The sequence below is a fragment of the Dendrobium catenatum genome, unplaced genomic scaffold (genome assembly GCF_001605985.2).
Source record: "Dendrobium catenatum unplaced genomic scaffold, ASM160598v2 fragScaff_scaffold_847, whole genome shotgun sequence".
In the NCBI taxonomy this organism is placed as follows: domain Eukaryota; kingdom Viridiplantae; phylum Streptophyta; class Magnoliopsida; order Asparagales; family Orchidaceae; genus Dendrobium; species Dendrobium catenatum.
In genome coordinates, this window is record NW_021319309.1 from 6798318 (window position 1) to 6810379 (window position 12062).

Consider the following 12062-nt stretch of genomic DNA (forward strand, 5'->3'; position numbering starts at 1 on the left):
TGAAACAAGATTTTATTTTCTTCCTTGAGTTATTTCAAGTCATAGTTCTTAGTTTGAAACACCAAATGATGTTGTCTCTACGCACTTATTTTTTAATTGCTCAATAAATTGTTTATTTTCATCTTCCAGGATATTAATAAAGATTGGCATCTATTCAACAATTTTTCTTTTTAATTTGACCTTCTTCATCCCAATAGATCGTTCAAATTGAGAGCCACAAATATAATATTATTTATCATCTAAATTTAGAGAAAACATAGATTCTAAGAGATAGTTTTTTTAGCATATTCATGGGTTAGATTTTCTGACTCTGATGAGTCATTAGTCATACCAAAGCTCGACATATGAGATGCCTGTCGAGCACTAGATTGGCCATTTTGAAAATTTTTAAAATTTTTAATAATGTTCCACACATGATTAAGCTTTCAATCTTCTTTGTTACAATTATAATAAAATAAGATGTGAAATAAAAAAGACATATTCTTAAAATTAAAATAATTAATACTCACAATATCTTTATTTGAAGTACCACTAATTTGTCTATTTTTAACATGTTGAATGCATGTGTGCATCTTCATTGTTATTTTTTTAATAATATGAATATGCAAATAAACAAATCTTTTTGAACACCTCTCCCAACTTTGACATTTGGAATTATTATAGGCTTACAAGACCTATTAACCACATTTATACGGGAGGCTAAGTTATAAGACATGTTTTTATCAATCGTAACATGAGGCTACAAATTGTCGATTGTTTCAAGATTACTTCTAAAACAAACCATTGTATAATGATACAATGTTTTGACGAAGATATAGATTGTCTCTAACATTTTTCCTATATGTAATTGATGCAGTAAAGCACATGATAACTACTTCCACGAATGAATGAATCACACCAGTAAGCTTGGTTTATCACCCCTTCATAAAGTAACATCCGTCCTTCATATACTAGCATATGGACTACCAGCAGATGTCATAGACGAGTACATTAGAATAAGTGAATCAATAACAATTAAAAGTGTGAAGAAATTTTGTCGAACAATAATGCAGATATTTTGAGAGCAATATTTAAGATCACCAACAATCAATGATGTGACTAGACTTATCCACATTATTGAACAACGTGTTTTTTAAGAAATGTTGGACAGTTTAGATTGTATGCACTAAAAGTGGAAATTTTGTTCTACCGGGAGAGTTGGGCAATACATAGGACGTACTGGATCACCTACAATTATTCTTGAAGCCATAATAAATTATGATCTTTGGATATGACATGCTTGTTAGCTTAGGTTAATTGTAATATTCATTTAAACATGTTTTAGGTTCTTGGGTTAACCCGTGTACAACCCGGGAGCCTTAGTATATATAGGTTTGTATCACTGCTATTGAAACACAATATACAAAATATTATTTCTCTCTACTTCAGCTGTTCTTCATCTTCTTCATGGTATCAAGAGTCTCTTGGTTTTGCGACCAGCGCCGATCAATGGCGAATTCTTCTTCTACCTCCATCTCGGCAGTCGGCGACACCACCGGAGCAGCAACTTCCACGCCCGGCGTCTCTCCGTCACTCAAATTCGTAATATCGAATCTCAAACTTCTTGTTCCTCATTCACTAACGCCGGACAACTTTCCGATTTGGAGTACCCAAATCGCAAAACTATTCAAAGCAAACGGGTTTGCTCGATTTCTTGAACCAAAATCATCCGTCGAGAATGCAAATCCGAACCAAGATAGCAATTCTTGGTCGATTACGGATCAAAATCTCGCAACGGCGATGTGTTCCACGATCTCTCCCCCGGTTCTACCGTACGTGATTCAACTCGAATCGACTTATGAGATATGGTCCACTCTTCATACAAGATTTCAATCATCGAATAGATCGAAGGTTATCCAGCTCAAGCATGAACTACACAATATCTCCATGCAAAATCTGTCCATGATGCAATACCTCACCGAGGTCAAGAAAATCGTGGATCAAATCTCGTCCGCCGGATCGTCTGTCGATTCCGAAGACGTCATGATTTACATCTTAAATGGGCTACCGCCGGCGTATCAATCGTTCACCACCACCATACGCACAATGCAAAATGCCTTATCTCTCGATACTCTCTATGCTCTTTTGATCAGTGAAGAGATTCATCTCAAAGCAGCTGCTTCAAAATTTCCAACCATTCCGGACTCAAATGCCGCTCTATACGCGGGTCGAGGACGAGGCAGACGCCCTCGCACTCGTCCTCCGACAGATTCAGCTCCGCCGAACAAACAGTCAGCGAACACGATCGTTACTTGTCAAATCTGCAAGAAGCGCGGTCACATGGCAGATTCTTGCTGGCATCGTTTGAACATCAACTACACTCCAACGTCGACAACAAACAAGAACAACAATGCTCTGCTTGTCAACAATACAAGCACCCCGTCGGACGATTGGTACATCGATTCCGGAGCTTCCTCTCACATGACGAACAAAATCTCACGATTAGATGAATACAACGAATACTCCGGAAACGACTCTGTAACTATTGGGGACGGAAGGTCCATCCTGATTGCCCATTCGGGATCGGGAATCCTTCCCACCCCCAACAGTAAGTTGCTATTGACATAAGCTCGAGAAGCAGCACAACACAAGCGAAGTACTCTCGTGAAGCTAGTTTTTTTATGAAAAAATAGCGAGACTGGTTTCGCTATTTCAAATAGCTCTCGTTTACTTCATGTTCCTTCTTTATCTTATAACTTACTATCCATTTCAAAATTGGTTCAAGATAATCCGATTAACATCATTTTTGACAATAACGGCTTTGTCTTTAAGGATCGGGTGACCAAGCAAATCCTCCTTCGAGGACCTTGTAAAGACGGACTATACAAGCTCGCAGCTCGGCCTGAGTCTGATCACTCCACAGCTCTGTGTGCTACCTCGGCATCCAAAGAACTGTGGCACCGTCGGCTTGGCCATCCCCATCATCGCATTCTTCAGCAAATTTCTCATGCCAATCCTAGTTTACACATTACTACTTTACCTTTAATTTGTAACTCTTGTCTTTCTTGTAAGGGACATAAACTCACTTTTGATCGTTCTACTAGTCGAACCTAAGCACCATTAGAACTGGTGCATTCAGACATTTGGGGACCATCCCCGGTTCTGTCTAACCAAGGGTTCCGATACTATGTAATTTTTGTAGATGATTTCTCTCGTTATATTTGGTTTTTTCCGCTTACTTTTAAATCTGATGTAACAAGCATTTTTATTAATTTCACCAAGCAAATTGAGCGTCAAACGAACCGTAAAATCAAAATTTTACGCACAGACGGAGGTGGCGAATTCATAAATCATTCCTTCAAACAATTCACTGCTCAGGCGGGCATAATCCATCAGTCTTCTTGTCCTTACACCCCCGAGCAAAACGGTGTTGCGGAGCGCAAACACCGTCACATAATTTCCACAACTCGCACTCTTCTTCACACCGCCGGCTTACCTCTGACATTCTGGATGGACGCCGCTAATACGGCAGTCTATCTTATAAACCGTATGCCATCAACTACAACGAACTATGACTCGCCTCTCCAACGCATGTTCGGTATTACTCCCTCTTATACTCATCTTCGGACGTTTGGATGCGAGTGTTATCCACTCAATCCGCCTACTCAACGCAACAAATTATCTCCGACATCTTCACCTTGCACCTTTCTTGGGTATTCTGATACTATGAAAGGCTATAAATGCCTCAATCAGGTAACAAATAAAACAATAATATCGAGACACATTAAATTTAACGAGTTTTCTTTTCCGTTTCTAAACAGGAACACGCTCGACTCAAATATAGCTTCTCTGGATCTCCCGCCATCGCTACTGGTTCCCTATCCTACGGCTCATCAGGGACAAGCAGTGTCTCATTCCACACACCCCTTACCTGAGCCTGTCGAATTGACAATCCCGCCGCCTATTAATCCCGAACCAGTTATTCTCCAACAAGATATCACTCGGCCATGTTCTAACACCATCCAAGTCCATCCCATGACAACTCGGGCCAAAACAGGATCTTTAAAACCTGTTACTAGACTTAACTTACTTCATCACGAACAACAGCAAACCGACCCGACTTCTTATACAGAAGCGAGCAAGAATTTTGAATGGCGAAAGGCCATGGCTGAAGAATTATTTGCTCTTCAAAGACAAGGAACATGGACGTTGGTCCCTCCTCCTATCAACAAACCAGTTCTCGGCTCAAAATGGACTTACCGAACTAAGCATTCTTCAGACGGTTCAGTAGCCTGCTTCAAAGCTAGACTCGTTGCTCTTGGAAATCAACAAGAACATGGGATTGACTATTTCAACACGTTCAGTCCCGTAGAAAAGCTACCAACGATCCGAATTCTTTTCACTATTGCTCTCTTCCACAAATGGCCGGTACATCAGCTCGACGTGGCAAACGCCTTCCTTCACGGCAATATCACCGACACCGTATTTATGCGGCAGCCCAAAGGATTTGAAGATTCAACAAATCCTGACTATGTTTGCCGGCTGAACAAAGCTATTTACGGCCTTCGTCAAGCTCCGCGACAGTGGTATACCACCTTCACAACTTTTCTCATTCAACTCGGCTTCACACATAGTCAAGCGGATCCTTCTCTTCTAGTATTCCGGCAAAACAACATTGAAATGTACCTGCTCGTCTATGTTGACGACATTCTACTTACCGGAAATAATTCTCAAGCCATTACAAAACTCACGTCTCAACTCAATTCTCGATTCACTACGAAAAATCTGGGTATCGCTCATCAATTCCTCTGCATCAAGATCGACACCAAACCAGATAAGTACATTCTGTCCCAATCAGCTTACGCCTATTCTATAGTTCAAATGGCCGGGTTGCAACGTTGCAACTCGGTCTCTAACCCATCTTCTACAAAACTTCCAGTGGCAAAATTAGATGACGCGGAGTCTTTTGACGCCTCTATGTATCGCAAGCTCATCGGATCACTACAGTATCTGACGTTAACGAGACCGGACATAGCATACGCGGTCAACTCGCTTTCTCAACACATGCACGATCCGTCCGAATCTCACTCTTCTCAACTCAAGAAATTGCTGAGGTATATCAAAGGGACGCTCGAATTCGGTCTACCTATTGTTCGATCGGACCTTCGGCTTCACACGTTCTCCGACTCAGACTGGGCTTCCGATCCAGTATCCCGAAAATCTACTTCAGGATTCTGTACATTTCTCGGCAAAACCATAGTTTCCTGGACCGTGAAAAAGCAAACCACAGTTTCAAGATCGTCCACTGAATCCGAATACCGAGCTTTGGCTTCCGCAACAGCGGACACAATTTGGATTCGGCGTCTCCTAGCAGATTTCGGTATCACTCATGACTCACCGGTGGACATCTTTTGTGACAACATGTCTACAATTGCTTTAGCCAACAACCCAGTTTTTCATGCTCGAACCAAGCATATTGAAATCGATCAACGTTTCATCCGAGATCACATCCAAAAACAGGATATCCGGTTGCTACATATTAGCACGATCGATCATATTGCGGATATACTTACTAAACCGCTTACGACCGCTAGATTTAAACTTCTCCGATCCAAACTAACAATTGCACCTATTTGTCAGTTTGAGGGGGAATGTTAGCTTAGGTTAATTGTAATATTCATTTAAACATGTTTTAGGTTCTTGGGTTAACCCGTGTACAACCCGGGAGCCTTAGTATATATAGGTTTGTATCACTGCTATTGAAACACAATATACAAAATATTATTTCTCTCTACTTCAGCTGTTCTTCATCTTCTTCAATGCTTACTTCGGTATACCAGTGTAATAACTTGTATTTTGACTTACAAGTTATTACAATCAGACACCAATAATGATATAAACGTGTTGGAGTCTTCTCACATATTATCCAATCTTAGTCAAGTTATAGCTCCTCCATATCGTTACATCATTCTAGAAAAAGAGTATAACATAGATTATTATTTTGTTGATAATATATATCCAAAATAGTCCATTATGCAAACTCTTCAAGAACCATATACTCCAAAGAAATAATATTTTGCAATGAAACAAGAAACATGTAGAAAATATGTAAAACATGCTTTTGGTGCTCTCCAATCCCGTTTCACAATTGTGGCAAGACCGATTTATTTTTAGAGCAAAGAAGTGCTACATGATATAATGACTACATGCATAATTTTACATAACAGGATAATCGAAGATAAACTCAATCTAAGTGGACCAGTTCAAGTTGCGAGAGAAGCGCCACCCTTGGAGGTCAAAATGGTGTTGGATAAAAAGACTCGGTTTTAAGAATTTATCGCTCACCATAAACAAATCAGAAATAAAAATCCCAACATCGCACTTTGAAATGCTTTATTGATCATTTGTGTGATTAATATACTAATTCGAATGTTTAGTTGCCTGTGTTTTTCTTTCGTCCCTATTCATGTGTTCTAATGTAATTTTCATTTTATTTAATAAATGTTTGTTTAATTAGGACATATTAATATTTCAAAATATTTTATCAAGCAATATATATATATATATATATATATATATATATATATATATATATATATATTAAAAATTATAGTAAGTCTAATTAAAAAAATTGATAAATTAAATATATGATTAAAAATAAATATAAAATAAAGTATCATAAATAAATAATATACACAGAATATTCTTCTCTTTTTTTTTTGTATTAAAAAATGGAGTTCGGTTTAAGATGAGTTCCTATATTTTGAAGTATTATTGTATTTTAGAGTGAAAATTGAATTTTTCGGTTGGAGATGACCTAAGCCTGCATGAAGAGAGTACAAGGCTAACCTGACCATGTTCTCATTCCCTCAAACTTAGGGGTGTCAATTCGGGTCAGCGGGTCGGGTTCGGGTCAATATTCGACCCCATTAGAACCCGACCCCATTCAGGTCTGGGTCAACCCAACCCGACACGAATGACCCGAAGTTGACCTAAAATTGCTAATTTTTGGGTCAAAATCGGATAAAAAACGGGTCAATCTCGGGTTTTCGGGTCAAATATGAGTTTTCGTGTCACTTTCAGGTCAATTTCGAGTTGCTGGGTCAACCCGAACCCGACCCGATTTTTAAAACGGGTTGATTTGTTCAACCCAAACCCGACCCGTTTCGGGTTCGGGTTGACCCTGTGAGACGTCGTTCCCTTACTGTTCCTCTCAGATTTGGATTTTTTCCTCTCAGGATCGTCCAGGACGATTGGAAATCGTCCAGGCCGATTGGCACTGTAGACAATATCAGCCTGAGAATAGTTCTGGGAATCGTCCAGAACGATTTTTCTGGTCTGATCGTCCCGGGACGATTTGGCGATCGGCCGGGCCGATCAGACAACTGATTTAAAGAAATCAGCTCGTTTTGATGAGAGAGAAAATAATTTTAAAATCAAATTTTATAGATGTTTGATGGACTGTCTAATCGAAAGTTTTAGATAACTCTGGTAAATTGTTTGAGTAATTGATTGACATTCTTTCCAAGTTTGATCTTGGGGCATCACAGACCCGAACCCGGATTTTTCCAGGTCGAGTTCGGGTCGTGTTTCGGGTCGTGTCAAAAATTGACACCCCTACTCAAACTACCAAAATAAATAAATATGGGGAACAAGCATAGGAAAGTTGCTCATTACACTAGAAGTTACTTCCCATGCACCCCCTTAATAATGATTTTACAGTTTACCAAACACCTATAAACAACACTAGCTGATGTATATTGCACGTTAAACATACGCACATGACATTTAACTTGCACATTAAACGTTCCGCAAATCTTTATTTTACAGGCAAGCTTTTACTTCTTTTTTCACAGGCGTCTTAACAAACATGAAATCTGGAACTTTATTTCCATGGTTGTCTTTACTAAAACAACACTAACAGATAAAGTTGATGATGCATCAAATTATTTCAAAGCTTCTTAGTCAGGTCCCGTCTAATTACTCTCACAAACAAGATTAAACCATGAAATATTCAAATGAGGAAAAAAGAACTACAAATTAAAACTTTCATAGATCGCAGTAAGCTCTCTTATCTCCCCAGGCATAGCCTGCCAGGGGAAGGCTGGTTGAGGCTCTTCACATGGCATCTCAGTCTCTTCACATCAGATTGTTGGATTGGCTTCAACATGAATTCTTCGGCCCCTTCCTCTAAGCATCTATTAAATAATAGAACTAGAATTAGGCTACCAGTATAACTAATTTCAATGAGTAGGAAGAAATTATATGATTGCAGAGAGTGAGCATTACTTCTCAATTCGTGTTGGGATGTTTTCTGAAGACATGATCACCACAGGAATCTCCTTTAAGTATGATATTTCCTGCAAGTAGGGTTCTATCATAAGCCTAAAAGCGTAATAAAATCTTATCACTTAAGGGTTGGGTTAGAGGGTTCAGCAAAACCCAGCCTGGATAGTTTACTTCTTTAACCAGCAAAAATGACCAATCCCAACAAGTAATGATTTAGAACGCAATAATTATGACAAGCCAGAATGTTTGATTGACCAAATAATCAATATTAGTAGAAATATCTTGTTGGCGTTTAGGTGGATAGCTACATATAAAAAATGCTACTGAAGCACGTAAATCATCATCATTATAATTATTAGTCTTATCCCATCTATTTGGGATCGGTGTTCTAAATTCATATTTTTCATTCATTTGTTAGTGCATCTCCAACCGAGCTCCAAAAGCATGAATAGCGTCACTCGCGAGCTCCAGCCGAACGGCAAAACTTATGGTATTTGGCTGCAGGTAAACAGTGCAACGCCCCTGCGCAATTTTTTTGTCTCTACCAGATTTGTCGAAGAAATGCGCGAAGGAGAAAGATAGTTACCTGGGCGCAAAATGGAGTTCGATTGGAGATGAATCACACCATTTTTTTTTTGTTACAGTGCATTTGGGAGTGAAAAATGAGATTTTCGGTTGGAGATGCCTTATTTGAGATGTTATACTGTGATTTCACCAATCATTTAGCAAAATCTCATTAATGTAATACCTTTATCTTCTTCAGCAGTTCATAGCCAGTCATGCCTGGCATGCAGTAGTCCGTAATTATCAGATTCACCTTCAAGTCCTAAGAAATAAAATCATACCAGATCATATAAGATAATGTCAATCATATACTAATATGCCTTCTTCCTCCAGTATAATCCACTTAGAGAGACCATAATAAGAATGCAATGTAATATATAAAGAATTTTAAATTGAAATTCTAATAAAAACGTTAAATTAATCTCCATATCCGAGCTACAATCACTTGGGTATTCTAGCTCACTTGTAGAAAACGATAAACAAGTTAACGGCTATATTTTTAGAAAAAGAAAAGCTTTGTATATATCTATAACTATTTGTACAATTTGATCTAGTCAATACTCTACACAAAGAAATGTCTGTATAGAAAAACAGAATTATTACATTGGATGTGTTTAAAATGAATGCATTTTATAAACACAGAATTGAAAAAAAAAATGCATTGTATTTTAAATGTTATGAATAATTTTGTTGAATACAGAATCAAATGAATTGAGATGATTTTTTTTTATTGTTTGTTAGCATACATTTCAAATAACTCTCTCTATCCCTGAAGAACTCAGGCAAGACAGGCGGCAATGGTGGCGACGCGCGAGAGGAATTCAATGGGTGAAGCTGAGGTTGATGAAGATGGTGACTAAGACAGCATGGGGTGGGATGAGCATGGCAGGTGATGGTAAATTAAGAGGCCAAGATTGACATGGATGGACTCCATGGAGGATGATGGTGAGAAGGCAATGGGCTAGGAGGAGGTCAACGGTGACAGATGATAAGGGCACAACCATTGAGATAGGTGACAAAAAAAGGACACAACTAATAACAATGATGATGGAATCAGGCAAGACTGACGATGAAGGGAGTAACATAATCAAGGCCAACAATGACAAGCAAGGCCAAGAGTGAGGAAGACGATAGAAACGATAAGCATGGAGGCACAAACAAGAGATTTGTAAATAGGCTAATTCGAGAGATTTTCAAAAGCATCAAAAATAAGGGTATGAGATATTTCAAATCACTCAAAAATTTTACTCACATTTTTTTTGCTTTAATCCAAACATCAAAAAGTATAAAATGCATTCAGATGGAATATAGAACACTCCTAATACTTTTAACCAAACATAACCCCTAAGGATTTGTCAAGTACAGTTCTCGCATAAAATTGTGTTACAATGTTAATTATGATTCCATTCTGTAAGTGAAAAAGAAACAGAGTTGCAAGATAAGTCAATACTAACTGTTTTATTTTGGGCGCCTTCTCCTGCATCTCCAAGAAGACCCAAGTATTCCAGTGCCCTCACTCCATTTTCTGCTGTGGTTACTGAAACCCACCAAATGGAAGAAAAATAGTAGTTTTGAAAAATTAGTAGACCGTTTTTTCAATCCAACTTATGATTATGTTTAATAATCTACAATGTATAGAAAATAGAGAAACAAGAAAGAAGGATTTTAAAAGACGAGGAGAAAGAACAGTCTTCTTTTGAACCCTCAAGGCTATAACAATACGCCTCTTTATAATTCCAAAATTGAAGCTCCTCTATGATGAATATAATTTTGTTTTTTAAGTTTTCTTTTATAAGTTAATAAGTTCCTGATAGAAAGAACGAGCTCAAAGTACCATTATCTTCTACGTCTTTATAGTAGTTACAATGTTACATAAGTGATTTCTTTACCATTATTTCAAGTACCGAATCATCAATTCGATACAAAAACACAAAAATTTAAAAAAAAAAGGCATCACTCCTAATAACTACGAACAATCAATCTGCAACGAATCCCTCCTTCCTCCCTCACTCCGTTATCCCTTCAAAAAATAAAAGCTACAATAATACGAAATCTTTCATATCATCAATATATATATTCAGAGTGGTAGCATATTCATTCAAACTAATTGCATGAAAAGAAATCCATACCTTTGTATTCAGAATCCTTCAGCATTCTCTCCAAGAACAGCCTCTCGACGACGCTATCATCAACAGCCAAGACATGAAGCTCACCTGCATCACCCTCTCCCTTGGGATCATAAGCAGAAGAGAACGAAGAAGAATCCATGTTGAAGATAAAGAGTGAGAAGGAGAAATGGCTCTGATCAGGGCTAAGAATATATAAAGAATAAGAGTAGAAACAAAAGCGGAATGCGTGATGATAAATATACGCACCGATATTTCGTGATCTGCTCTATCTGTGCAGCAAAGGCAAGAATCCTCGCAGAATCAAACCCCTCACATTCTAAAGATCTCCTGCCCGATCTGTCTTTCTCCCCCTTTTCTGTGGCCCCTTTTCCGCGAAGGCCTCTTCTTTAACGGAATTTGGTAAGAAAATCCTTATAATTTAAGCCGACGTGAAAATTAATAATATCATTTTTGCTATATTTAGTTATTTACCAAATATTATATTAGCATTATTATTTCAAAATGATATTTAATTAAAAAGGTGCGTCGATTTGTTCTGCTAAAGCCCGTAAAATTATTCACGATTAATACTTACAACAACAACATCAAATCTTTATCCTAATACGTGGAATCCATTGTGTCCTATTAAAAATTAAATTCTCATTTAAATCTAATAAAAAAATATTATTTCTAATATTTTGTAATCAAACTTTTTTAGATCTGTCTCTACCCTTCTTAACATTTTTTTTTATCCTAAACGTTTATTCTATTCTAGCTTAGTGATGGAGCCATGATTTTTTTTAATATGGGCATAAATTATCTTTATTTATTGTCATAAGTAGAAAATAAATAACATGGATTCAAATATATAACATACATAAATAACACAATATTTATCTCATTATCAATAAATTTTATATTTTATATCATTTATCATCAAATGAAGATGAATGTTAAAAAATAAAGATACATTAAATCATCTAATAACATGAATAAACTCACCTCATTGGCTACCAAAATAGAGCATGATAAAATAACAAAAATATTTTAACACCAGAGCTAAAGTATAGGCTCAAGGGAATGATCCCCACTAGGCATGACATATCATATTATATTGAGATT

The 12062-nt window shown here is 37.5% G+C and overlaps 1 protein-coding gene across 1 annotated transcript; it reads right to left on the reverse strand.

The window, feature by feature from the left end:
* Positions 1 to 7838: 7838 nt before the first annotated feature.
* On the reverse strand, positions 7839 to 11328 carry LOC110101505 (two-component response regulator ARR17). The gene is made up of 6 exons (XM_020829420.2): positions 11208 to 11328; positions 10962 to 11143; positions 10287 to 10369; positions 9017 to 9094; positions 8269 to 8339; positions 7839 to 8177 (listed from the first exon to the last, which is right to left on the reverse strand). Exons 2-6 carry the CDS (start codon positions 11098 to 11100, stop codon positions 8051 to 8053), a joined length of 498 nt encoding a protein of 165 aa, XP_020685079.1. The 5' UTR covers positions 11101 to 11143; positions 11208 to 11328; the 3' UTR covers positions 7839 to 8050.
* Positions 11329 to 12062: the final 734 nt, after the last annotated feature.